Source organism: Sinocyclocheilus rhinocerous, unplaced genomic scaffold, assembly GCF_001515625.1.
Source record: "Sinocyclocheilus rhinocerous isolate Xijiao unplaced genomic scaffold, SAMN03320098_v1.1 scaffold510, whole genome shotgun sequence".
Lineage (NCBI taxonomy): Eukaryota > Metazoa > Chordata > Actinopteri > Cypriniformes > Cyprinidae > Sinocyclocheilus > Sinocyclocheilus rhinocerous.
In genome coordinates, this window is record NW_015653008.1 from 455,214 (window position 1) to 479,573 (window position 24,360).

Consider the following 24,360-nt stretch of genomic DNA (forward strand, 5'->3'; position numbering starts at 1 on the left):
ATAAGAGGGAGTGCAAATAGGGAGTGAGTTTTGTATCTCTGTGTTACAGACATTAAAATATAATACAGCCTCATGAATATTATGATCATAAAACAATCATCTAGGACATAGTATTTTTGTTTTTTGTATTTGTCAATACTGGAAAATGTTCAAGTTTCCCAGGCAGATTATCTTTTTGTACAATTGCAATCACTAGCATCTGTCAAAATACTTGATCTATCACATGTGACCGTTACATATGAGTGCACTTTTTAAATAACATTTCTGTGAATTGTACCAACTTATGCAATGAAATGCTGCAGTTGACATCAAAGGAATTAAAGTACGCATTTATTTTCCATTTTTGTCTAATCCGTCTGATTTCTGTGGGGATTAACAGACCAATCATGAATATTGAGTGAGCGCTCATAAGTTAGAGATGGAATCTACCACCAGTGGATGCGCAGTGATCGGTGCTGGTGACAGCTGAACGAAGAGGAGCATCATGGGAGTAATTCCTCATATCAGCAGTTAGCATTTGTTGTTGGTTTCGGCCATTGAAGTATTACTGGGCAAGGAGAGACAGGAATGATTCTGCATGTTGGGTCAGTGCGATTTATTCAACTGAACCTGTGAAATGTAACAGACTCGAATGGACCATCAGTGAAAGTAAGGTAAGATATCATACAGTATATAATATTATATCATGTATTAGGTCAATATTATGTCATAATAATGTAATGACATTGATGTTGATGTGTGTGTGTGTTATAATTATAAATTCTTCATCACAGTTTGTATCACAACAAATATTTATTTTAAACAATATTTCATAAATCTTATTTACCTGCATCCTTCTCTATATCATCTCTGTCATGGTTAACCTAAACCTATGCAGAAAGTATACAATATTTTACTTCTAATAACTTAATTTTAGGTACTAATACATACAAACTGTAGATCTGTCTATACTTACAGTTCAGAAACCTGTGTCAGTAAATTTTGAGATCAGTTTTCTATGAGGGACTGATAAGTCAGTATTGTAACAGTCAATTCACTATACATCCATTGTGATATATTTTTCATCATCTTCAACAGTGTAACCTTGTCATGAACTTATCTTCATTTTAGATCTCTTGTTGTGGATAATCTAACACGATGAAAGTATTGGTATTATGCAAACTCTTACATAGTTTGTTGTGCGTAAGAGGGATTCAAGAATATTTAATCTACTAACATGGAATCCATAAACAGCGGCTCTGCAAAACCTTCCTCTTCATCTGGTTTAAATTTGTGTCTGGCTTTTTTTTTCTCTTTAAAGTGTGCAAAATGGATGAGGAGACAGAGGATCTCTCTGAGACACAACCACTAAGAAGTCTGGCTGACCAAAGTGCTGAGCTACTAGATGATCCTCAAAGTGGACCCTCCATCAATATATTAAAATCCAAAGCATCTCTCCCCTCCTGCTCCCCTGCCCCGGGTTCGGCAGTTTCTGCCCTGCAATCCAAAGTCAAAGCAGTGTCCCAGAGAAAGTTAAAGGGGACGGAGCGAGATGATCTATTACCAGAGGGTTCTGCAGAAGAATCAGTGAAGAAAAATCAAGACGATGAAGCACTGTCTACTTGTCAAACAGAATACACTGAGCAGAGCAATAAGCCAAACACTGGCGATAAAGACGTGTTGGAACCCAACTCTGGGATGCAAGGAGAAAAAGAGACTTGCAACAAAAATGGGAAAGACAGCACATCTCAAGGTGCACCAGAAATGTCCTGTGGGCTTGGTGAAGGGTCTAGCCTGGAGAACATTGCAGTGGGTGTAGCTTGTGAGCCTCAAGGAGACATCGCAATGAAGTCAACGACGTCTTCTCCCAGGCACTGGGCTCCTCCCAAGGGCTTTTGGCGAGTGGCACGACCAGAAACGTTACTTCTTAATTCAGAGAGTTCTTCCACACTGGCGACTCCAAAGGATGTGCCACCCACAACTGAGGAGGGTCCGAAACGGAAGCCAAAACTAAAGACTGTGGGTGTTGTTCACAAGGAGCTGCAAAGGTCTGACAGCTTGGAAAGTGCTTTTTGTAAGTGTCTCCAGAAGGAGATTGCAACAGCAGATCCAGTTGGTGGGCTGTGGAAGGCAGACAGTTGGGAGACTGTGTGCTCCAGGGGAGAGTATTTGTCTATTGCAGAGAAAGTCGAGATGAACAAGACAGACCTGAACAAATACCAAGTTGATGCTATTGAGATCAATACTTCCATGCATCCAGAGGGACAGTATCAACCACCAAAGGAGCCACACAGAGGTAATGCCTTAGATTAAAGGGATAGTTCACCCAAGAATGAACTTTGTTTCTTATGTGGAACACAAAAGAAGATATTTAAAAAAAATCTCTTAAAGTGAATGGTGTCCAATCTTGTTTGGATCCCAGCGTTCTTCAACATATCTGTTTGTGTTCGTTTAATTACCTTGTGCAGTTTTTCACTGTATTTATGATTTAACCAGCATTAATCACCCATGGGTCACTGAGCCAAAACTCACAGCAGGGAGGTTGGTATGATCTCTCAGAACAGATGTGGCTGCCTGTCACCGTAATTACAGATGAGGGGGAAGGATTTGGGAGAAAGTGGAGCAGTGGAGATAACAGTGTTTTAATACCGCATGACGTAGGGATAGATAGGCTGAAATCTGCCAGCTTGGTTTTCTGGAGTGTTGTGTAACAGCAGGACTACAGGATATTGGTTCAGTGGGTTTGTACTATTCTTCCACTTGCACGTAGTATCCTGTTGAAAGGAATGATCAGATGTTGAATCTGGTCTTGTAGCGGATGGCCGTTGCGGACTCATTGGAATTATAACACATACTAAATGGGTTTGAGTTCATTATTCTACAACAGTATGTGTTTTTGTACAGATTTACCTCCCTACAAAGTAGGTGAATGGGACTCAGCAATCATCACAAAGGACCCTGTGTTTAACTATAGGTAAGACACATTGTCCTCAAACAAGCACATTATTGAATACGGTTGTTCATTTGCACTCAGCTGTGGTAGACCTCTGTCAGAATACAAATCCATGTGAAAGACACACATCTCTTCATTTAAAGATTAGGGCTTGCACATAACATGCCCATGAAAGAGATTACATAAGACAGATTTAAGCTTCTGACATTCTGTATGTTCATTTCGGATTTGTGGGAAGTATGGTGCAAGTTCATCATATTGACAGTCTAATGTTCATGGAAATAATAGGGAGTAAGCCTTTTTTAAATGGCTGTTGAGACATGAAAACATTTGACAAAATCGTTCATAGCATTTTGAATAATCATTACACTTACTCAGGAGAGTGTAAAATGTATTTTCTGCTTTGGACAGACCGCTGATCTCCACTGCTGAAGTAACTCTTAGTCCACGTCATGAACAAGCAAAGCGTCTGTTGGAACGAGCTCGATTCAAAGCACGTTCTCAAAACCCTAAGAGTGAAACCCCCACCTGCCTTGGTCAAAGAGAGGACCTGTAAGTCACCTCAACACTTTCTACTGCCTTCTTGTTGTTGTCTCGCATCATGGTTGTCTTTTTAAAAGTCATCTACTACTAACTTTTTTTACTGTGAACAAACCAAAGCAATCCCCTCTAAAGTCATGACCCATATCCAAAGATTCACAGAAATATTTATTTAAGCAATTCATTCAGAGTTGTCATCCTGTGTTATATAATCACGTGTACTGCATAGAACACATATTTGGCAAGCATTATTATTAATCCTGTCACAAGTTGATGATCAAATAAATTAAAAGCCTTCATTAATGTTAATCTATTTAACTTCAAACAAATAATGCATTTGCCATTTGTTTCCATTCAGCTTTAAATGATAATTATGTAACATTATGCAGTGATGTAATAGAGATAATACAGATAGTGATTGCAGATCTCCAGGTGTTCTGTAAAAGCTCTCGTATCTGCTTTATAGGGAAGTTTTACCAATCAGTGTGTCATCTACACTGCACAGTGCTGTTCTTGTCACGGCTCAAGAGGAGGTTACTTCACCTCTTCAGTCACCAGACATCCGGGGCAGGAACCATGAACGTGGGGTGCGCTCACGTCGGAATGGCCAATCGCCCACGCGAGTACGTTTCGAAGATGAGTCGGAAAAGGAGGCTGAGCGACGATACCTGGAGCGGGTGCGTGAACGCGGGCCAGTGGTGGCTGAGAAATCCCACTCCACCCAACAGCTGAAGGCAGATCCGGTGTACAACATCCCAGAGGAAAGCAGGGGGGCAGCAATAAATTGGGTAAACGTTGGTATCCCTGTTGCAATATTAACCAAGGAGGGAGAGTGTCTGGCTGCCTTGGTGTCAAAGGACGATATGCTCAGGACATGTGAAGCCTGTGGAAGCATCTTGGGACCTGCACAGAACAAAGATTGCCATTCCCAACTAACACACAGTATAGTAGATTCTCAGGAGAAGGCTGCCCCTCAATGGGTCACCCCTGGCCAGTCATGTCGCCGAACCATCCACCCGACCTTCATGGAAAGTATAACTTTCACTGGAGGTGTCAGCCTGGCAGAAAGTGTAGGGCGGGGAGGTGTAGGAGGTGCAGGTGAGAACACGTCAGCTTTTGGGAAGCTTCGAAGAAGGAGCAGGAAAGGAGAAAGCGGAGTTGAAAGCGGTAATGGTCCATATGCTCGAAGTCAGGATCAATGGGCTCAGAGAAGGAACTCCAAAACCAGGTCAAGTCTGGAGGATAAAACTACTCGCTCTAAATTGAAGACACCTGAACAAGGTGCTACAGAAACCTCATCTGACCTTGAGAATAAAGATCTCACTAGCAATGTCAAGGACTCTCCCCCCCATCTCCCAATCAAATCGGCTCTGAAATCAAGTTCCAAGAGTCGGCTGACAGGGCAACGGGTGGTCAAGCTAATGCCCTCAGTTCAGTACCGCCTAATTCACCTTGACCACAAGCTAGATGGGAGCTCTCACCACGAAAACATACTGCCTGAAGAGCACCTCAGTGTCACTCTCAGTGCCTCCCCTCAGATTCATCCAGTCACCTCAGGACTGACTTCTTGCAACAGACCATCCTCTCTCAGGTATTCCTCGTCTATGCTGACCAAAGACCTCCAGGCTATAGCAATATGGGACTCTGCAGGTGACCTAGTCACAGGTAAGTTTACCTGGTTAAATGATAAAATGTGGCATCCCACTAGCTGACTCAAAATAACTTGGTCAGCATGCCACACCTAACGACAGTTTTTCTGCTGAAACCTTGATGTTCTTCTCTCGATGCTCTAAGGGTGTACTCACACTAGGCGATCTGAACCGTGCCCGAGCGCGTTTGACCCTCAAAGCCCGGTTCGTTTGACTAGTGTGATTGCTCCGTACTGTGCCCGGGCGTGGTTCGTTTGGCCGTCCCTGGCTCGCTTGGGTGGGCCAAAGCACGGTTCAGTTGGGCTCAGGCGCGGTACGGATGTAGTCTGATCGCTAACCACGCCGGAGCATGGAACAGCTACTATTTTGTGTGCGCTACTGTCATCATTACGACCGCATACATCTTCTATTAGTACTACTACAGTACACTTATCAATTAATTAAATTAAATCAAGTATATTTAGGATTATAACGGGTCTGGTTCTCATCTTATTGATGAACAGCTGCAAATTCCTCCGTCAACGTCAGCTGCCTGCGTAATAATCATCTGATAGGTGCAGCGCAATCAAGTGAAAATCGCTGCACGGCATAAATTATAAATCTATTAGGCAGTCTATTAGCGAAAGTGCTTTTCTTCCCGTTTTTTTTTTTTCAAAACAAAAAGTTGCATCGTGAATGACGTAAGCGTGCTCTGGCCCGGAACATTAAAGTGCAATATGAGTGCAGGCCAGTGGGGGAGTGGGGAGGAGGAACAATCGCGCTCGGGCTCGGTTCAAGGCAACCGTGACTAGTGTGAGTACACCCTAAGTTAGCTATAGGGAGACTCTGCATCTACATGAACAACAGGTTTAAACAACATGATTCAAAACTGGTTTATCGATTCCGACTCCAACAATGTTTGCTCATTCTTTTGTTGTGCATCAGGTCATTTGGCAGGTGAGGGTGTCTGCAGAGAACCCAGAAGCACTTGCACAGCACCTGTTCCCTCAGATTGCCGCCCGGCTTTGAGAGCTATGGGTACATCCAAAGCAGAAGACCTGAGGGCAGAACTTCTGAGAGCAGAGCACCGAAAGGCTGAAATACATTGGGATGACAGTTTAGTTGTGTCTAGGTAAGCTATATCTTAAGACAGAGGTTCTCAACTCTGGCCCTTGAGATCCACTTTCCTGCAGTCATATAACACCCAGATTTTTGACTGTAGAGGAGGTTAAAATTAACTAAACTGGTAATCTATGACATGACCACATCCGCAATGCAATCATACTAAATTGCTTCCATTATAATCAATGGAATATCTGCTGTCTACACTGCAAGGGTGCAACTGCAGTTTTTTTTTTTTATTATGTCGCATCTGTAGTCACATCACTCCCCTGATGCAAGGTAAAACATCAATAGTAGTAGTACTGCTTTATGTTGCACGCCCTGTGAATACATTTGCATTTGTGCAAAGCCAGCAACCCAAACAGGCATGAGTTTAGTTTGAAAAATTAATGTGAAAGCTGTCATGTGTTCCCTGGGAGTGCACCGAAGTGCTGAACCTGAGACCACATGTAGGAGGTGGTATGCATTCGATTGCAATGAAATTGTGGCATGATTTGTGTGAATGTGAAAGCAACTCAAACTCGGGTCTGCACTTGTTCAGGAAATAAAGTAATCTGCACGTGGTTTAGCCAATGACAATCCAGTTTGACACAGATAAACCAGCAGTTAGGTAGATGTGTTAAAAGGTGCATTGTTTCTACTATAAATGAAACTAACCCTGCCACTAACCCAGAACCTGGTTAGCCAAAAATTACCAACAGTGTGTAAATAACCCAATAAAGAGGCTCAACCCAGTGTTTGGGTTAAAAAAACACACAACATTTTTAGAATTTACTTAAGTTTAAGTATAAGATAAACATCTTGTAGTCATTTACAGTTTCCATTATGGACTCCTTCTTTCTCTTATGTGTAGGAGAGCAGGGGAGCGAGAAGGGTGTCCTAAGCTATCCCTCCGTCGCTTTTTCTCAGCCATGGGACTGAACAGTATGGATAAGCTGGTGAAGGGAAGCCGGTCCAACAGCATGGAGCACCTGTGTTCCCCCACTGCCCGCTACAGTTCTGCCTCCCCAAGTCCTACACACAGAGGCCTAGTCCCTCTGAAGAGGACCCCCTCTCTCCAGTCTCTCCACACAGTGAGTTCTCTTCTTTGTTAAAGACAGAGTTAAAGAGTCCACCAACAGTAGCACCCACCCTTGCAATATCATAAGAGATCATTTGGACTGTATCTCTGGCTTTGTTTAATGAAATTGCAAAACATATCATGTAGTTCATCTGCTGACCACAATACATCTGCAGACTTACAACATATCAGTCTTGTGGACCGAACAGAACAAACTAGAAGCAACGGCTTTCTATTTAAAGAGGCAAATTTACATAAGATGCATGTTTACTGAATTTACTTGCTGAGGAAATTAGGTTATAGAAAATAGAACACTGAAGGCTAATTCACACAGACAGATGCTAACCAACAGTAACAGAGACGTTCATCAGGTTTTGTCGGATTAGTGTGTTGTCAAGTGTCTCTTGCCGTTGGTTGCCGATTGTTTTGGACGACTGAGCATGTTCAGTCACTGTTTGTCAGGTCGTGTAATGTCTGAGAAGTGACCTAACGGTAATCTGGTGATAGTCGGTGTATGCTGGTGCAGTGTGAATTGGCCTTAATACCAATAGAGTGAATATAACAAAACCAGTCTGGGTCATATTTTACCCTAAAATCACAATAAATATGCATTTTGGTTGGTGTTACAGTACGTGTACTTACCCAAGAAAATACAGGTAGTATAAGGTAACTACATGGGTTAAGGATAGGTTTGGGGGTAGGTTCAGGGTTAGTACCTAGTTATTAGTTATTGTAATTGGTATAATAAGCACATAGTATGTAAATGTGGACTGTAAAATAGTCTACTTGCATTTTATTGGTATTACTTTCATGACAATTACCCCTTGATTCTTATTATGAAAAGAAACAATGACATAGCCTATTATTTATATTGCAAAATAATTATGCACAATGCTAGTATTTGTTATATGCTGATGTGATTGAAACAATAAAGTGCGAGAATGAGAATGCTTGAAAATTCAGCTTTGCCATCACAGGAATAAATTGCATTTTAAAATACATTAAAATAGAAAACCGTTATTTAAAATTGTAATAATATTTCACAATATTACAGTTTTTACTACTGATCAAATAAATGCAGCCTTGGTGAGCATAAGAGACTTTTTCCCGAAAACATTAAAAAATCTGTAAAAACGGTAGTGTTTTGAGGTGAAATATGACATGTTTTTGTGAGATTCACTCTGTAATAAAAGTACTTCGTAAACTATAATGTACATGTAATGTCAGAGGTTTGATCATAGTAAAATCCAAGTCAAATCAAATAGATAGTTTATGTATGTTAATGTATATTAAGAATCTGGTGTTTCAAAGCTGTGATGTTGCTCTCTGCCATCAGGAGTCTCCTTTGGCTCAGTTACGTAAAGCATCTTCTGTCCAGAGTCTACAGTCCCCAAAGAGGAAGTTTGAACGTTCCACTATTTTAGGAGAGTTACCACTGCCACTGAGTTTGGCACCAAGGTCTGTAATATTGTGTGTGTGCTAAAATCTATACATTTTTAGCAATAAAGACATATTTTTTGCCTCAGCTATGTGATCTCTTGATTCTGCTGTAAAACCATATTGAATATGTCGATTTTCTGATTGAGCTGTTGATACCTGTGTTTCAGGGAGCTTCAGAAGGAAGAGAACATAGAGGAGTCACTAGAGGATTCTCGAGGAGCAGGTCCACTAGGGCGGCTGGTGCAGGCCTTTCCTGACGGGACTTTACTGATAGAACTTTCCAGACCTGCCAACAATAGACCCTTTGGCTTCGTCATCTCCAGGGGCAAAGGAAGACCTGGCTCAGGTTGGACTTCTACTTCCTCCACATTTGCCTCCATGACACTGAAAAAAAAAAACTATTTGAGATGTTTAAAATCATTTAGAGGTATTTTATGAAAATCAGTTATGCTGGTTTTATCGGTATATACGTGGAACGGGTCGGAGACAGTACCACGGAGAACATCTACACTGGACTCCTGGGCGTTGGAGATGAGATTCTAGAAGTCAATGGGGAAATCGTAGCTGGACTGACCCTGGATCAGGTTACACGCCTCATGACCCGTGATAGCAAAGCCACGATCCGCATTCTGCCACATTCCTGGGTCAAGCGCTGATGCAAATTACGGGCAAAATACGTAAAATGGAATTATGAAGAAAAGATCATAAAGGAAAGTTTACAAAGCACTTTTAGACAGTATTGTTCTTCAGTCCTGGGTTAGGAAATCTAGAATAGCTTATGCAATGCATTGTTCACAGAGAAATAAGAAATAAAAACATCTAAAACTTGTGGGTTTTTAAAACACCTGCCACTGGACTTTTTTTTTTAAATAATTGTGATGATTCATGTTGTAGATGGATGGATGAGTGGAAGTGTGGATAGAAACCATTGCAAACCATTTGTGATCACTTTAGTACAAACAAAATGCACAATATTTTGGCTATTAAATTACATTCACTGTAAAAGCCTATAATGTCAGTCTAGCATTACTGTGCAATAACACTGTGTGGAAACTTAAATAATGTAAGCAATATACAATAATAAGCCACTGCCAACAGCGTGTAGATTCTAGCTTTCAGCAAATGATCTTAACATTTGTGCTTGTAATATTTTGTTCAATGCATAGTTTACCCAAAAATGAAAATTCTGGTATCATTTACTCACCCTCATGTTGTTTCGAATGCATAATATTAGTCTGATATTCGAGCAGAAGCATACTTTTAAAGACACATCACTTTCTCCATCTGCTGGTCAGTCTTCATAAATGCAACTTTTTGAATACACATTGAGCCATTGTCATATTCTATGGGGGCAAGTTGTCCATTTGGGAACCTGCTCTTTATTGAAAGTGTTTTTATTATTATTATTATTATTTTAAAATTTAGACAATAGAAATATGAAACTATATTAGACATTAAACTATATAAAATAGAAAAATATAAGAAGTTTATTTGCAAAAAAAAATAGATAACTCCGGTTTTTTAATTTTCAAATATCATGTTTTTTTATTGTGCTACCATGTTTTTATTGCGTTAATTAGCTGTATTTATTTATTTATTTATTTTGTTATTTTTACTTAATCAAAATAACCCAACTGCAGTTTGATTGGAATACACAATGAAAAAAAACATGATTTTTGAAAATTGTTAAAAACTGAGTTATCGGTTTTTGCAAATAAACTCTTCATATATAACACAAAACATTTGACGAAACAAGTGTAAAAGGTACTATACTATGGAATATGGGTAGCAAAATTCATTTTGAAATGTAATATGCAAAATGACAATGCAATATGTAAAATGGCAGTTGTATTTCTGTATTTAAATTTACATTTTCCCATACCATATGTGCAACATTTAGTGCAAAATAAAAAAAAATAATTTACATTTGCCATTTTCTACACTAGTTTTAATATGTAAATTAAAAACATATTTTAACGCTTTATAAGTTGCAAAATTAAAATGAAATTGTATTACCCAAATTGATTAGATATGCTTAACATGTCCAAGCAAAAACTGTAGCAAAATTATCATTTAAATGCCATTTTATGTCATGATACCTTGTGATAATTGTAGCAAAATGCAGTGTGAATTTCATTCTGAGCCAAATGTGCAGCAAAATGGTTGCAAAAATGGTGATTTAAATCTCTTTTGTTTTTCTTAAATGCATTGACACTTACACTTAAGACGTCTCAATTGCATTTTCATTAAATACCCTGCGATCAGTGTAGACTAGTCAATGTGGATTTGAAAATGCATCAAAAATTGATTTTTTTTTTTATCATTCTGTACAATGAATTGCACTAATAAATGTTTTATTTTAGCTGTGTGCCTTTATTTAGCCATTGATTTGCTTATATGTTATTCGTTTACAGTCCTTCCATTCAAATGAGTGTACTTGCATTGCGTATAATGTAGGCTAAGCAAGCTCAAACCTCCCCAGTCAGTGAGTCTTCACCTCTCTCACCGGTATCCTATAGTACGGCGTGCTTCTGCACATTCAGACACTATGACGGACCTGAGAGCATCTGGGAAGCTTCTGTTAGGACTGTTACTGTTAGAGACATGGATTGGCTTTATTCATGCACTCATTGACCGGGAGCCTGTTCTGCACGAGACATCTCTACTCAAGCCCAAAGTAGTCATTGCGGTTTTGGCCCGTAACAGTGAGCACAGTCTTCCTTATTTTCTGGGATGTATTGAGAGACTGGATTATCCCAAGGACCGCATCTCTATCTGGTAACCGATTTTGGTGGAATATCTACTTTCAAATCCTTGAATGTTAATTTCAAAATAATTTTCTATGAAAAATAGTTTGCTTTTTAATAGGAAGATATAGGCTATCAGCTGAAGGTAGGAACAGACATATAACATTTCATGAAGACTTGCATCAATATCAGCCCTCATGCTTATAAAGCTTAACAGAATATTGCATATATCATTTGATATTGCTTTAAATTTTGATGAATGCATTTTTATATCAACACATATTTGAAAGTGCATGATTACTGGTTTATTAATAACTACAGGATTGTAATGTGTTTTTGCTGAAAGTTATCACACAGTCTAAGATATACACGTGTGGTTTTGTATTTGATCGCACATTGAAGTGAGCTCTGGGCTTTAAATGACATCTTAGCCTGAAATATCTTGGAAAGCTTGAAAAGTAAATATGACAGTGAAGTGAAAGAATGTGTGAAAGGGTAAAAGGAGAAATGGAGAAGAAAGTGCAGGGGGTTGCCACTCCAATAAATGGCAAAAATGTGACCAAGTATATTTTCTTATATAATTTATTTCTATAAAAATGTAATACATTTTATAATAAATATAAATCTGTAGTTTCTTTATTCGTAATTATATAGTTGAATAAAATTATTATTCTTTTTTTTTTAAGTTACTTAATTTAAAATAAAATAAATTTTATTTATTTATTTTTTTGCATTTTGTGTACTGAGGGTTCCTGGAAGCCAGTCTGAAAACAAAAACAAAAAAATTAATAAATAAAAAATAATAATCTACTAAAGTAGTGGACTTATTTTAAGTTTATCACTTGCCATCTTCATTTCAATCTATTTATAGGAGTAATGAAACAAACTATTGTGATTGCAAGCTGCTTAAGGTCTGACTTGAATAACAATTTTGTGCACTGACTACCATTCAAAAGTTTATATAGTTTATTATAGAGTCTATAAGATTTTTAAAATGTTTTTAGAAGTCTCTATTTTCTATTTTAATATGTTTTAAAATGTAATTTATTTCTGTGATGGAAAAGCGGAATTTTCAGTTTTCACTGTTTAACTTTTTTTTCAGGATTCTTTCTTTAATCAACAAAGGCCAAAAGATAAGCATTTATTTGAAATAGATTATAAATATATAAACATCGTTACTGTCACTAATGATCAATTTAAATGCATCCCTTCTGAATAAAAGTATTAATTTCTTTGAAAAAATGACTCACTGACCCTTAACTTTTGAACAGTAGTGTATACTGAATAAATGTTTTGCATGGCAAGATGATGATGTTGAAAAGAAAAATACAACGTGGGCTAGTTCTGGTCCTAACGTGGACTTTTTATATGTCAGGGCCGCTACCGACCACAATATTGACAACACCACTGCAGTGCTGCATGCATGGCTGACTGGAGCGGAGCATTTGTATCATTCAGTACATCTGCAGACCGTGGAGGAGGAGGACAGGTGAAAATACATGACATTACACTAAATTTCAAAGCACTACATCTTCATAGCCATTCTCTTAGAACTCACTATTCTCTCTGCCATAAGTAACATAAAATTTACATATATTCACCAAAGGGGACTCATTTTGTGTCTGTGTAAAGCTTTCCGTTCTCGTTCAATATATTTGTAGTTATGTGGATGAACTGGGTCCCAAGCACTGGCCGGAGTCTCGGTTCACTCATGTGATGAAGCTGAGGCAGGCTGCACTGGCAGCGGCCAGGGCTCAGTGGGCAGACTACATCCTGGTGAGACTACCTCTCCTTCTGTACTGATTTTAGCTCAGCTTCCTGATGTATCATATCTGATACTCACATTTTAACATGATTTTTCTAAAAAAAATTCTTAAACTAACAATATAAAATATACACTTAAGTTGAAATCAAACATTTGGAAGATTTGGAATACCATGGAATATGGACATTTTTACAAGTATACTAAAATGTAATTTACTAAAAAAGTATAAACTATCAATCAGACAACAGAAGGGATGTAGATTGTGTACAACAGGGTTTTTGAGCAAAGTTTTATTCTGTTGGTAATTTTGAAGCCACTGAAGTTTGCATATCGAATATGATACAGTACACTGTAAACCCTAATAAGTTGAGACTACTCAAATGATTTGAGGACAGTGATTCCCTCAGTTTAATTGAGTAATGGGAAATTGACAACTCAGTTTAATTGAGTTCACCTAATGTAGTGAACTACATTTTTTAAAGTAAGGGATAATATACATCCAGCCGGTTGTTATCTCAGAATAAACCCCGACACGAAGCGAATTCTCTACTTACCGCTTATTACACGGCTACTTGTAAATAATTAGACGCGAAATATTGATTTGAGTTGAAATATTTGAACGCAAAGCTTCCGTGAAGACAGCAGTTGCGAGCAAGCGGCAAATTCAAACTAGACGGACGGAAACGGTGCAGTCAAACCACTTATTACACAACATTTCACCACAAAAATAATAACAGACTAAACTCAAATGTTCCCTTTAATATATTGTTAATTGGCTTTAAGAAATGTATAAATCATTAAAACAATTTTTTCTTCACATCAACAACTTTATTTGGGTTACACAACATAGATGAATTTCGATGATGTTTACTGACTTAACTGCATAATAACATTTAATAAAAAAATAAATAAAATACAATTACAATACTTGGAGTATCAGAACAATTAAAAGCACACTGAACAACAACAGACATGTTTGTCACCTACATTAATGTATTTAACAGAAACAATGCTTTTAAGAGTAAGCTCATAAGCTTAAGTGACATAAGCTTAAGTAACATTTTCAACAGAAACACTTAAATGTGAATCTGTATGGAGCATAGAAATTTGCACAGTATTTGTGAATGGTAGTAGCTAAAACTTTTTTTTTTTTTACATTTTTACCAAATAGGTTTGCCAAAGACTGTGTTTTAGGCTGCAGGTCTTTCTGCCCCAGGGAAAGTAGAATACATTGAACACATCAAGGATCATGGCTGCGATCATCGGACATCTAGAGAAGATGAATAAACATCAACAAATTAAAATTGATTCACATGCATCCGAACTCACATACATTTCAAAAGGTGCAAAATGAAGGGATATTTCACTCAAAAATGAAAATTTGCTGTTAATTTACTCACCCTCAAGCCATCCAAATGTAGGTGACTTTTCTTCTTCAGTTCAACACTAAAGAAGATTTTTAGCTGAAACTGTGGTCCTCGGTTGATTCATATAACGCAGGTCAACGGCTACTGGCACTATGAGAGTCAAAAAAACATACACAGGAAAAACTAATTTAATATTGTGGCTCCTGACGATACATTGAGGTCTTATGAAGTATAGTGAGTAAGTAAACAGCAAATTTTCATTTTTAGGTGAACTATCCCTTTAACCTACCAGCATACTTCAATGAGTCTTTATGACAAGGCTCTCTTCCCGCCTGCTTCACGACGACCGCCTGTCTGCTAGTGCCGCTGCGGGAGACAAACGGGAAATTTGCTATTATACCTTTCCAATAACATTACAATAAAACTTGTAAGCTAATTAAGAAAAGTGTATATATGCGTTTTATTCTCTACTTACCAATTTAACGTTTGATTTTCATCTTTTAGATGGCTCTCTCTGCCAGTGCCTCAGTCTGGACCGCTGCTTCAGCAAATTCACAACGACCAAAACTTACCGCCTTGTGTTATATCGACCAATCAGCGCGTTTGTCAAGGCAGAATTTCAAACACGACCAATCATATTAAACAGAGACATAGAGCTCCATAGATAAACGGTCCGTGCGGCACGCGATTCAAACGAGTAGCGCTGTTTCGTTCCGCTTTTGGCGCGTTTGCCATTTAATGTTGTTTGCCTAGTTCAAAAACATTATATATAGAACATTTCGAGCATTAATTATCGAACATTTTATGTGATAATCATTGTTATCGTTTTATTGTCCAGCCCTACTTGCAAATCACACTAAAATGAAAACATTTTGAAGACAACTAAGCAAAAGGTACACATATATTCTACCATTAACCTACCAGCGTACTTCAATGAGTCTTCATGACGAGGGCTCTCTTTCCGCCTGCTTCACGACGACCGCCTGTCTGCTAGTGCCGCTGCGGGAGAAAAACGGGAAATTTGCAATTATACCTTTCAAATAACGTTACAATAAAACTTGTAAGGTAATTAAGAAAAGTGTATATATGCGTTTTATTCTCTACTTATAATAAGTACTTATATTTGGACTATTGTAGCCTGGTCGTAGTAACACATACCTGCGTGAATCGCCATAGACATAAGAGAAGTAGCTCCGGTTGGAATGTTCTTCCGCGGGATGTGTGCAGTTCTGTTTATTAACCGCTAGAGCGCCAAAAGTTACATAGTGCTGCTTTAAAATCTTAATTCGAAAGATTTTTGCTCCCAAATGAGTTAATTAAATATACCTGTTTAATTTTTGACACCAAAACTTGGCATTTTAAGTAATGTTAAGTCATGATAACTTGATTTCTTTATTAATGACAACATTGGGGTTTACAGTGTAGGCTGGATATGATATTCCAATGGCATTCACATAATCAAATCAATTTTAGTCTAGGCACAGATTTTAGTGGTCATTACACCATTTTCTCATCAAAATCAGAGAACTGTTAAAGGGATCATGCAATATTATTTAAAAATAGTAGGTAAATATGATATGAAAATGCAGACAATTATAGCGACAACTGATATTATGTGCACTTTATGTAAGAAGTCTACTATACTATTTTAACCACTGATCAGTTTGAAAGAAAAATTTTTTTTTCTCTTCGGGTATGATCCTCATATTGTACTATATTATATGAGCCATAAAAGCCTGATGTATCAAACTGTTAACCAAAAATACATATGCAATCTTATACAGTATTTTTTATATATATACACTATATTGCCAAAAGTATTGGGACACCCCCTTCTAATGAACAGGTTTGACTACTTTAGTCATTTCCATGAGTACAAATATAATGATATTCTAGGGAATTGTGTGCTTCTAATTTTATAGCAACGGTTTGGAAGGGGCCCTTTTCTATTCTAACATGACAATGCCTCTGTGAATAAGGTAAGGTTCAAAAAGAAATGATTGATTCAGTCAGTGTGGACGAACTAGACTGGTCTGCAGAAACCCAGCTGAACACCTCTGGTATGACTTTAAAGGGGTCATAGGATGCTACATGCACTTTTACAAGTTGTTTGAACTGAAATGTGTGTTGGCAGTGTGTGTACACAAGCAATATAGTGTATTTTGATATTTCTTTGTTTTTTTTATATATGATTGTTTAAATGATTTGTCCTCTAGTTTGCAGACAGTGATAACCTGCTGACAAACACACAAGTACTGAATCAACTGATTGCTGAGAACCGGACGCTGGTTGCGCCAATGCTAGAGTCGAGAACACTCTATTCAAACTTTTGGTGTGGAATGACCTCACAGGTACAGGACAGTTCTTGTTACAATGATATTCATTGGCATACAACTGCAGGAGACAAGTGTGATGAACACTGAGGTCCCACGGTCATTTGTACACCCACCAGTATGCTATTTTCAAACAACATGTAAAACAAGAACATGAAAGGAATATTCTAAAAGCAACTCACGTAAACACCATAATCACAATATTGGCTTATTTAGAATAAGGTAAATAATTAGATTACTGATGTCCATGTAAACGTAGTCAGTGATGGCAGATTTTCAAAAAAATGACCCTATACTGTAACCCACTGGGGTAGGTTTAGGGGTTGGTGTTCATGATTATCGCAAGTCGGGTAAATTTTGGGACTGGAGAGTGTGAAAAGGATTGCAAGTTAATGTGAAGACATATTGCATTTTGCTCTTTTTGAACGTTCAGGTTTGGTGGAATTCATATGATATGAAGAAAACTACATTACCATTGATTCTGCAAAGAAATACCACTCTACCAATTAGAGAATAAAAAGCAAGCCAACCACACCAAAAGAAATCATCAAGCATTGAGAATGACAAAATAGCCTACTTAAATGTTTAAAATACCTAAATGATTGTTCATGCATATTTTGCAAAAACAACATAATCAACACATTTAAATCAGTAGTTTTATATTTATCCATCACTTCTATTTCAATAATGTAATTTGCAGTGCTTCATGGGATTGTAGTTTTTAAAGCAGTTAGATACACAATCTTGTAAGCTATCTTGGTCTGATTTACAAAAACTGCTTTGCTTAAAATCTAAGTTTGTTAAGTTGTGATTCACCTAGGTTGTTGGTTTGGTTCATGGCTTATAGCTCTTTCATGAAGACTACCTAAAATCACAATGGGAAAAATCCTTCCAGAACCAAAACTGATGAATAAGTGATGGGCGCTGTTGCACTGGCCAACAATAATGAAGTGCTTTTTTTTTTTTTAGGTTGATGTCAATTTTACACATCTGTTTATGTAACAAATATTGCATTTAATCCACTTCGTCTTCAGTAAAGCACAAAAAAAATTGTGCGTACCTGTACATCACAACAGTAAGTGTCCGAACAAGTAGAACACATTTGTCTTTATAAAATAGCTCAATAAGTTAATATTGAGTAACTTACATTTTCGACACAATGTTGTCACAATCAATTATTCAACCGTCTAAGCAACACACATGAATGTGTCGTTCCTGATTAAATTAGTGTTTTTAAATGAATCGTTTGACTGAACGATTCAATGACTCACTCATAATACAGTCACTCATAATCCAATGTTTCAGAATTCATTCTGAAAAGTTTTGTTGTTGTTGTTGGATTTTATTTGTTGTTTCTCCTTTTGTCTGCATGATGAGCATTTGAGCATTTTTTTTCATGCTCTAAATCTCTTGTGAATCTTGAAAATCTCTTTTCTGCAGGGGTATTATAAGCGAACACCACATTATGTTCCCATTCGTAACTGGAAGCGTACTGGTTGCCACCCGGTTCCCATGATTCACTCCACAATGCTGATAGACCTGCGGCGCAGTGCTAGCGCAGCCCTGGCCTTTTACCCTGTGCACCATTACTATCTTTGGGCCTTGGATGATATCATGGCTTTTGCATTTTCTGCAAGACAAGCAGGTAACAATTACATTATACTTATTTCTTACATTACATTTTTACTCACGACAGTACAGTACAAAGAGGAACCTGTACTGCATGTTAAAAGAGTTCATTGTACTATGAAAACACAGTGTAACTTTCAGAGCTCAAAAAGTCATCCCCGATCCAAAAGATCATTTATTTAACTAAAGACCTGATGAACAGTAAAATGAACAAATGTTGTGCTTTTCCCACTGTGTGATTTCGCAAGCAACAACGGTGTACTAGTTCTAATGCCATAGCGAAAGTTTGAGCAAAACATGCCTAACAGTTTGTGGCACATTTAGCATGGGTTGTTTTATGGTTCAATCACAGTTTAATACATTCCCCCATGAGGCTGTCATTGAAGGATGTGGCCGATAAAAACCACGATAGTGGACCAAATAGCAAATGGGAAGTTGGTACAAAAATAATTGACTGACCATGTGGAGAACTGGGCCTTCAATTAAAATTCTTACATTTTTGAATTATCATTCAAAATATTTTATCCAATAAATTTCTAATCATGACAATATGTAATGATATATATAATGACAATAACTGTCATTAAAGGGGACCTAACACACAATTTCACCCAATCTCATGTGAATCTTGAGTAGCTATAGAGTAGTACTGCATCCTTCATATATTTCCATTGCATGTTAAAAGAGTTAATTGTACTATGAAAACACAGTGTAACTTTCAGAGCTCAAAAAGTCATCCCCAATCCAAAAGATCATTTATTTAACTAAACACCTGATGAACAGTAAAATGAACAAATGTTGTGCTTTTCCCACTGTGTGTAGCACCTACAGCTCTGCATATTCGTCTCAACAAACAAGCTTAAGTTTACTTAAGTTTATTTTTTACAAAATTGTTTCAACCTGATCCTAACAGTTTGTGGCACATTTAGCATGGGTTGTTTTATGGTTCAATCACAGTTTAATACATTCCCCCATGAGGCTGTCATTGAAGGATGTGGCCGATAAAAACCACGATAGTGGACCAAATAGCAAATGGGAAGTTGGTACAAAAATAATTGACTAACCATGTGGAGAACTGGGCCTTCAATTAAAATTCTTACATTTTTGAATTATCATTCAAAATATATTATCCAATACATTTCTAATCATGACAATATGTAATGACATATATAATGACAATAACTGTCATTAAAGGGGACCTAACACACACAATTTCACCCAATCTCATATGAATCTTGAGTAGCTATAGAGTAGTACTGCATCCTTCATATATTTCCAAAAAGGCTTTAGTTTGATCATATTTCTAAAAGAAAGATACAGCTTTACGATTGTCTCCGAAAACAGCCGAGCTCCTGGAGGCGCGCCGTGGGCGGAGCTAAAGAGTGACGAGCACTTGAGTGCCGATTGCCAACAAAACGCAGACATTTGATGCAGTTTCACTTACCATCTGCAGTTCTGTTAAATAATTCACTAACACCAATTATTAACTCCTTTAAGTACTATGACCTTTCTACCAGAAAATGTTTCCTTGTGGTTAAAAGACAAATAATCTGAAGTTTATCTTTCTCAGTTGACTTCAAATTGGAAACTTCAAGTTATCTGCACATTGCTTCCAAACCTAAAGACACCATGGCATTCAATCAGGTATAGATATACTGACAACTAAATGTAGAATTTTGAAAAAAGTTGCATCTTCAGTCTGTGTCAATGCATTGTTCTTATCTTCCCCTTTTTTAAGGTCTATTTGATTAATCTAAAGCGTCGGGAAGATCGCAGAGATCGTATGCTGCGCTCGTTGGAGGTGCTGGGCATAGACGTCACCCTCACCGACGCGGTGGATGGCAAGTATGATATTATAACCCACACTTTCACACCAGTTACACAGTGTCAGAGTTCAACCTATTGTCCTTCATCTCTCCTTCTCTATGCAAACTATATTTCGCTATTACACCACAATCAAATATGACTCCTTCTTGTTTCTCCTCTCTCCTAGAGCCCTGAATTCAACTCAGCTAAGAGCTTTAGGAATTGAGATGCTCCCTGGTTATAAAGATCCTTACGCTGATCGTGTGCTAACTAAGGGTGAAATTGGTTGCTTCCTTAGTCATCACAACATCTGGAAAAAGGTACACAGCAAAACGTGCTCCACAATCAGTTGCTACATTAACAAACTCTTGTGTACTATGATGGTATTAAATGCAAACAGCATTCTTAAAAATAAAGGTTCTTTATGGTACCTTGAAGAACCTTATCATCCATGGAAACTTTCCATTGCACAAAAGCTTCTTTAGATTATTAAAATGTTCTTCACACTAAAAAAATGGATCTTTTAAGAACCGTTCACTAAAAGGTTCTTTGGGGAACCAAAAATGGTTCTTCTATGGGATTGCTGCAAAACCCCCTTTTTGGAATCTTTATTTTAAAGAGTATGATATTCAATGCTGTAAACACTATATGAGTAATTTTATGCCCTTGCCTTTTTTTGTGTGTTGCCCTGAGGTGGTGGAGCTCCAGCAACAGCAGGTGCTTGTACTGGAGGATGATGTCAGGTTTGAGCCCAGCTTCAAAAGCCGCCTCAACACCATTTTGGAGGATGTGAAACAATCAGGCCTCCAGTGGGACTTAATGTGAGTTGTGGTTTTATTATGATCACTTTATTATGGTCAAGAGAACTTTACAATCCTCTCTCCTGCTTTGAGTCTTTATAGCAGGGGTGCCCAAACTCGGTCCTGGAGGGCCGGTGTCCTGCAGAGTTTAGCTCCAACTTGCCTCAACACACCTGCCAGGAAGTTTCTAGCACGCTTCGTAAGAGCTTGATTAGCTGGTTCAGGTGTGTTTGATTAGGGTTGGAGCTAAACTCTGCAGGACACCGGCCCTCCAGGACCGAGTTTGGGCACCCCTGCTTTATAGAGTCCACAAAGTGGTCGCTGGTCTTTGCATGTGTACCCATTCTCTCTTCTGTCTCTTCTCATCTCTTTAAGTTATGTAGGGCGAAAACGATTGCAAATTAAGCACCCAGAGCACTGGGTGGAGGGAGTGAAGAACCTGGTGATCCCAGATTACTCTTATTGGACACTTGGCTATGCCCTTTCACTGCAGGGGGCAAAGACGCTTCTGGAGGCTCAGCCGCTCAGCAAGATGCTGCCCGTGGACGAGTTTCTGCCAGCTATGTTTAACAAGCACCCCAAGTAAGTGTTGGCAGATGTTGGGAACTAGCATCTTTTTAAAGGGACAAAAATGAAAGAAAAAAATCTGTTATAAATTACTCACCGTCATGTCGTTCCAAATTCATTTATCTGTGTTTCATTTTTGAAACACAGATAAAAATATTTGTAATAAATCCCGAGAGATTTCCATCCCTCCACTAAAGTCCATGTATGCCAGCAAAACTTTAATGCTTCAAAAGGAGATTGTCAAATTAATCTAATTTGAATGGTTTAATCCAAATATTCTGAAGAGACAGTTGCTTTATACGATCAACACATTTAACTCGGGCTTTTGTTCACATATAAACATTGATCAATGAACATACATGGAGCACATCAAATATGGAAAACAGAAGCTAAACCGTTCTTGCTTTATGTGCGAGAATAAACCTCATTTATTGTATTCATTGTGCTCTATGTACACCACTTTGGAAGTTTGGAATAATTCAAATTATTTGAATGTTTTCGAAAGAAGTCTATTGTGCTCACCAAGGCTGCGTTTATTTGATCAAAAATACTGTAAAAACAGTAATAATGTGAAATATTTTTACAATTTAAAATAACTTCTATTTTAATATAGTTTAAAACGTAATTTATTCTAAACTTTTTTTAATGTATGTAACCAGTAGTGTACATATGTGCGTTCATCAATGTTTATGAAGACCAAATTAAATTTGGTCATCATATAAAGTGATCATGTCTTCTCAGAAGACTTGGATTAAAACACTTGATGCATTATCACTGACATATATTTTATTTATGAAGAACTGAACTTACAATAATGGCTTTTAAAAAGGGAATTGTGGTCACAGTAGTTTGGGTCCAATTCTCACTATTAACTACGACTTTTGCCCTCAATAAACACCTAATTTGCTGCTTATTGATAGTTAGTTGTTAAGTTTAGGTATGTTATGTTATATTAAGGGATCTAAAATATGGTCATGGAGAATAATTAATATGTGCTTTATAAGTACTAATAAACAGCCAATATGCTAGTAATATGCATGCTAATAAGCAACTAGTTAACTGTGAGAACCGGTCCCTAAACTAAACCGTTACCGGAATTTTAGTTGAACTAACTCTAGTATTCTTTCTGTAGGGAGGAATACATGTCTCATTTTAAACAGAGAAACTTGAAGGCTTTCTCTGTACAACCCCTGCTGCTCTTTCCCTCACACTACACTGGGGAACCAGGGTACTTCAGCGACACCGAGACCTCCACCATCTGGGACGATGAGACTGTGGCCACTGACTGGGACCGCCATCACATCCGTGGAGACCGCAGTCGTGGTGATAAGAGCCCAACGGCCATCTCTGAGAGCAGCCCGAGAGATGAACTCTGATTAAGCTCTTACAGAATTAATAAACAACATGTCAAACGTGTTAAGAAAAGGCAATCAGATGACAGCTCAAGTAATGAACCAATCAAAATATATATGGAGTCGAAATATATATATCTGGATTTTGTGAATTATAGTTTTGTGAATGTGAGGAACACTGAACAGGTACAAGACCTGACCATATACTGTACAATACAAAATACAGATGAAAGTGGTGATTTTCTTTGAACAAAGGATGATAGAATAAATGCTAATATTAAGAAAATGGCTCACAAAATGATGGATTCATGGAATGTGCTTCTAAAAAATGTTTTGTCTTTTTGAATAAAATCTTTTTTTTTGCTATATGCTAAACTGAAATAACATGAGTTTTTTTCTACATGCAGTGGAGTTGAAAAATCTGTATATTTTTTCCCCTAAAAAAATTTATGAATTCTGAATTTTGTTATTATAAAGAAAACGTGACTAAATAAAATAAAAATGATGGATTCATGGAATGTGCTTCTAAAAAATGTTTTGTCTTTTTGAATAAAATCTTTTTTTTTTGCTATATGCTAAATTGAAATAACATGAGTTTTTTTCTACATGCAGTGGAGTTGAAAAATCTGTATATTTTTTCCCCTAAAAAAATTTATGAATTCTGAATTTTGTTATTATAAAGAAAACGTGACTAAATAAAATATTTCAGGTCGCTAACTAAATAAGCAAATTGCGAATCTTAAATTCATGCTGGAAAACATGCAGCTCAAATTGCAGCTATTATAGTAATGCTACAACAAACCAAATACTAAAAAATTATTAAATTTCATTCAATTATACCAATAATATATAATGCATGTATAAAATCCCAATTATATAAAATGTAAAATGTTAAATTAGAATGCAGTATTTCAATCAGTTAGGTCATAAAAACTGAATGCATAATAAATACAGAGTTCTGGCATGAAACTCTAGATGGCGCAGTCCGATAGGTCTAACTCAATCTGACCTAATGACATCATTCTTAAATTTCATTCAATTATACCAATAATTTATAATGCATGTATAAAATCCCAATTATATAAAATGTTGCGTTAAATTAGAATGCAGTATTTCAATCAGTTAGGTCATAAAAACTGAATGCATAATAAATACAGAGTTCTGGCATGAAACTCTAGATGGCGCAGTCCGATAGGTCTAACTCAATCTGACCTAATGACATCATTATCACATGGTACAGCTGATTGGTTCTCTCCTGTATCGGTAGCCAGT

The 24,360-nt window shown here is 37.4% G+C and overlaps 2 protein-coding genes across 3 annotated transcripts; both read left to right on the plus strand.

Annotated features, from left to right (window-relative positions):
• Positions 1–426: 426 nt before the first annotated feature.
• Positions 427–10,047, plus strand: LOC107715518 (uncharacterized). Of its 2 annotated transcripts, none has more exons than XM_016521672.1 (10): positions 427–653; positions 1,301–2,275; positions 2,884–2,953; positions 3,344–3,484; positions 3,939–5,137; positions 6,046–6,232; positions 7,076–7,295; positions 8,619–8,740; positions 8,890–9,067; positions 9,184–10,047. In XM_016521672.1, exons 2-10 carry the CDS (start codon positions 1,309–1,311, stop codon positions 9,376–9,378), a joined length of 3,279 nt encoding a protein of 1,092 aa, XP_016377158.1. In that variant the 5' UTR covers positions 427–653; positions 1,301–1,308; the 3' UTR covers positions 9,379–10,047. The 2 variants fall into 2 exon arrangements, with proteins under 2 accessions (XP_016377158.1, XP_016377156.1); XM_016521670.1 differs by having other exon boundaries at positions 427–648.
• A 1,223-nt stretch (positions 10,048–11,270) lies between these two features.
• Positions 11,271–23,112, plus strand: LOC107715500 (procollagen galactosyltransferase 2-like). The gene is made up of 12 exons (XM_016521654.1): positions 11,271–11,500; positions 12,845–12,958; positions 13,131–13,245; positions 16,818–16,952; positions 18,375–18,650; positions 19,555–19,606; positions 20,134–20,207; positions 20,302–20,408; positions 20,557–20,689; positions 21,063–21,190; positions 21,545–21,751; positions 22,869–23,112. Exons 1-12 carry the CDS (start codon positions 11,271–11,273, stop codon positions 23,110–23,112), a joined length of 1,815 nt encoding a protein of 604 aa, XP_016377140.1.
• Positions 23,113–24,360: the final 1,248 nt, after the last annotated feature.

Excerpts from the sequence above, each read along its gene's own strand:
- LOC107715518 (XM_016521670.1), top strand. Across the intron at positions 3,485-3,938 it reads CTTGGTCAAAGAGAGGACCT|GGAAGTTTTACCAATCAGTG; the intron begins GTAAGTCACCTC and ends TCTGCTTTATAG. Across the intron at positions 7,296-8,618 it reads CTCTCCAGTCTCTCCACACA|GAGTCTCCTTTGGCTCAGTT; the intron begins GTGAGTTCTCTT and ends CTCTGCCATCAG.
- LOC107715500 (XM_016521654.1), top strand. The coding sequence starts at position 11,271 with ATGACGGACCTGAGAGCATCTGGGAAGCTTCTGTTAGGACTGTTACTG. Across the intron at positions 13,246-16,817 it reads AGTGGGCAGACTACATCCTG|TTTGCAGACAGTGATAACCT; the intron begins GTGAGACTACCT and ends TTTGTCCTCTAG. Across the intron at positions 19,607-20,133 it reads AAATAGCAAATGGGAAGTTG|TTGACTTCAAATTGGAAACT; the intron begins GTACAAAAATAA and ends TATCTTTCTCAG.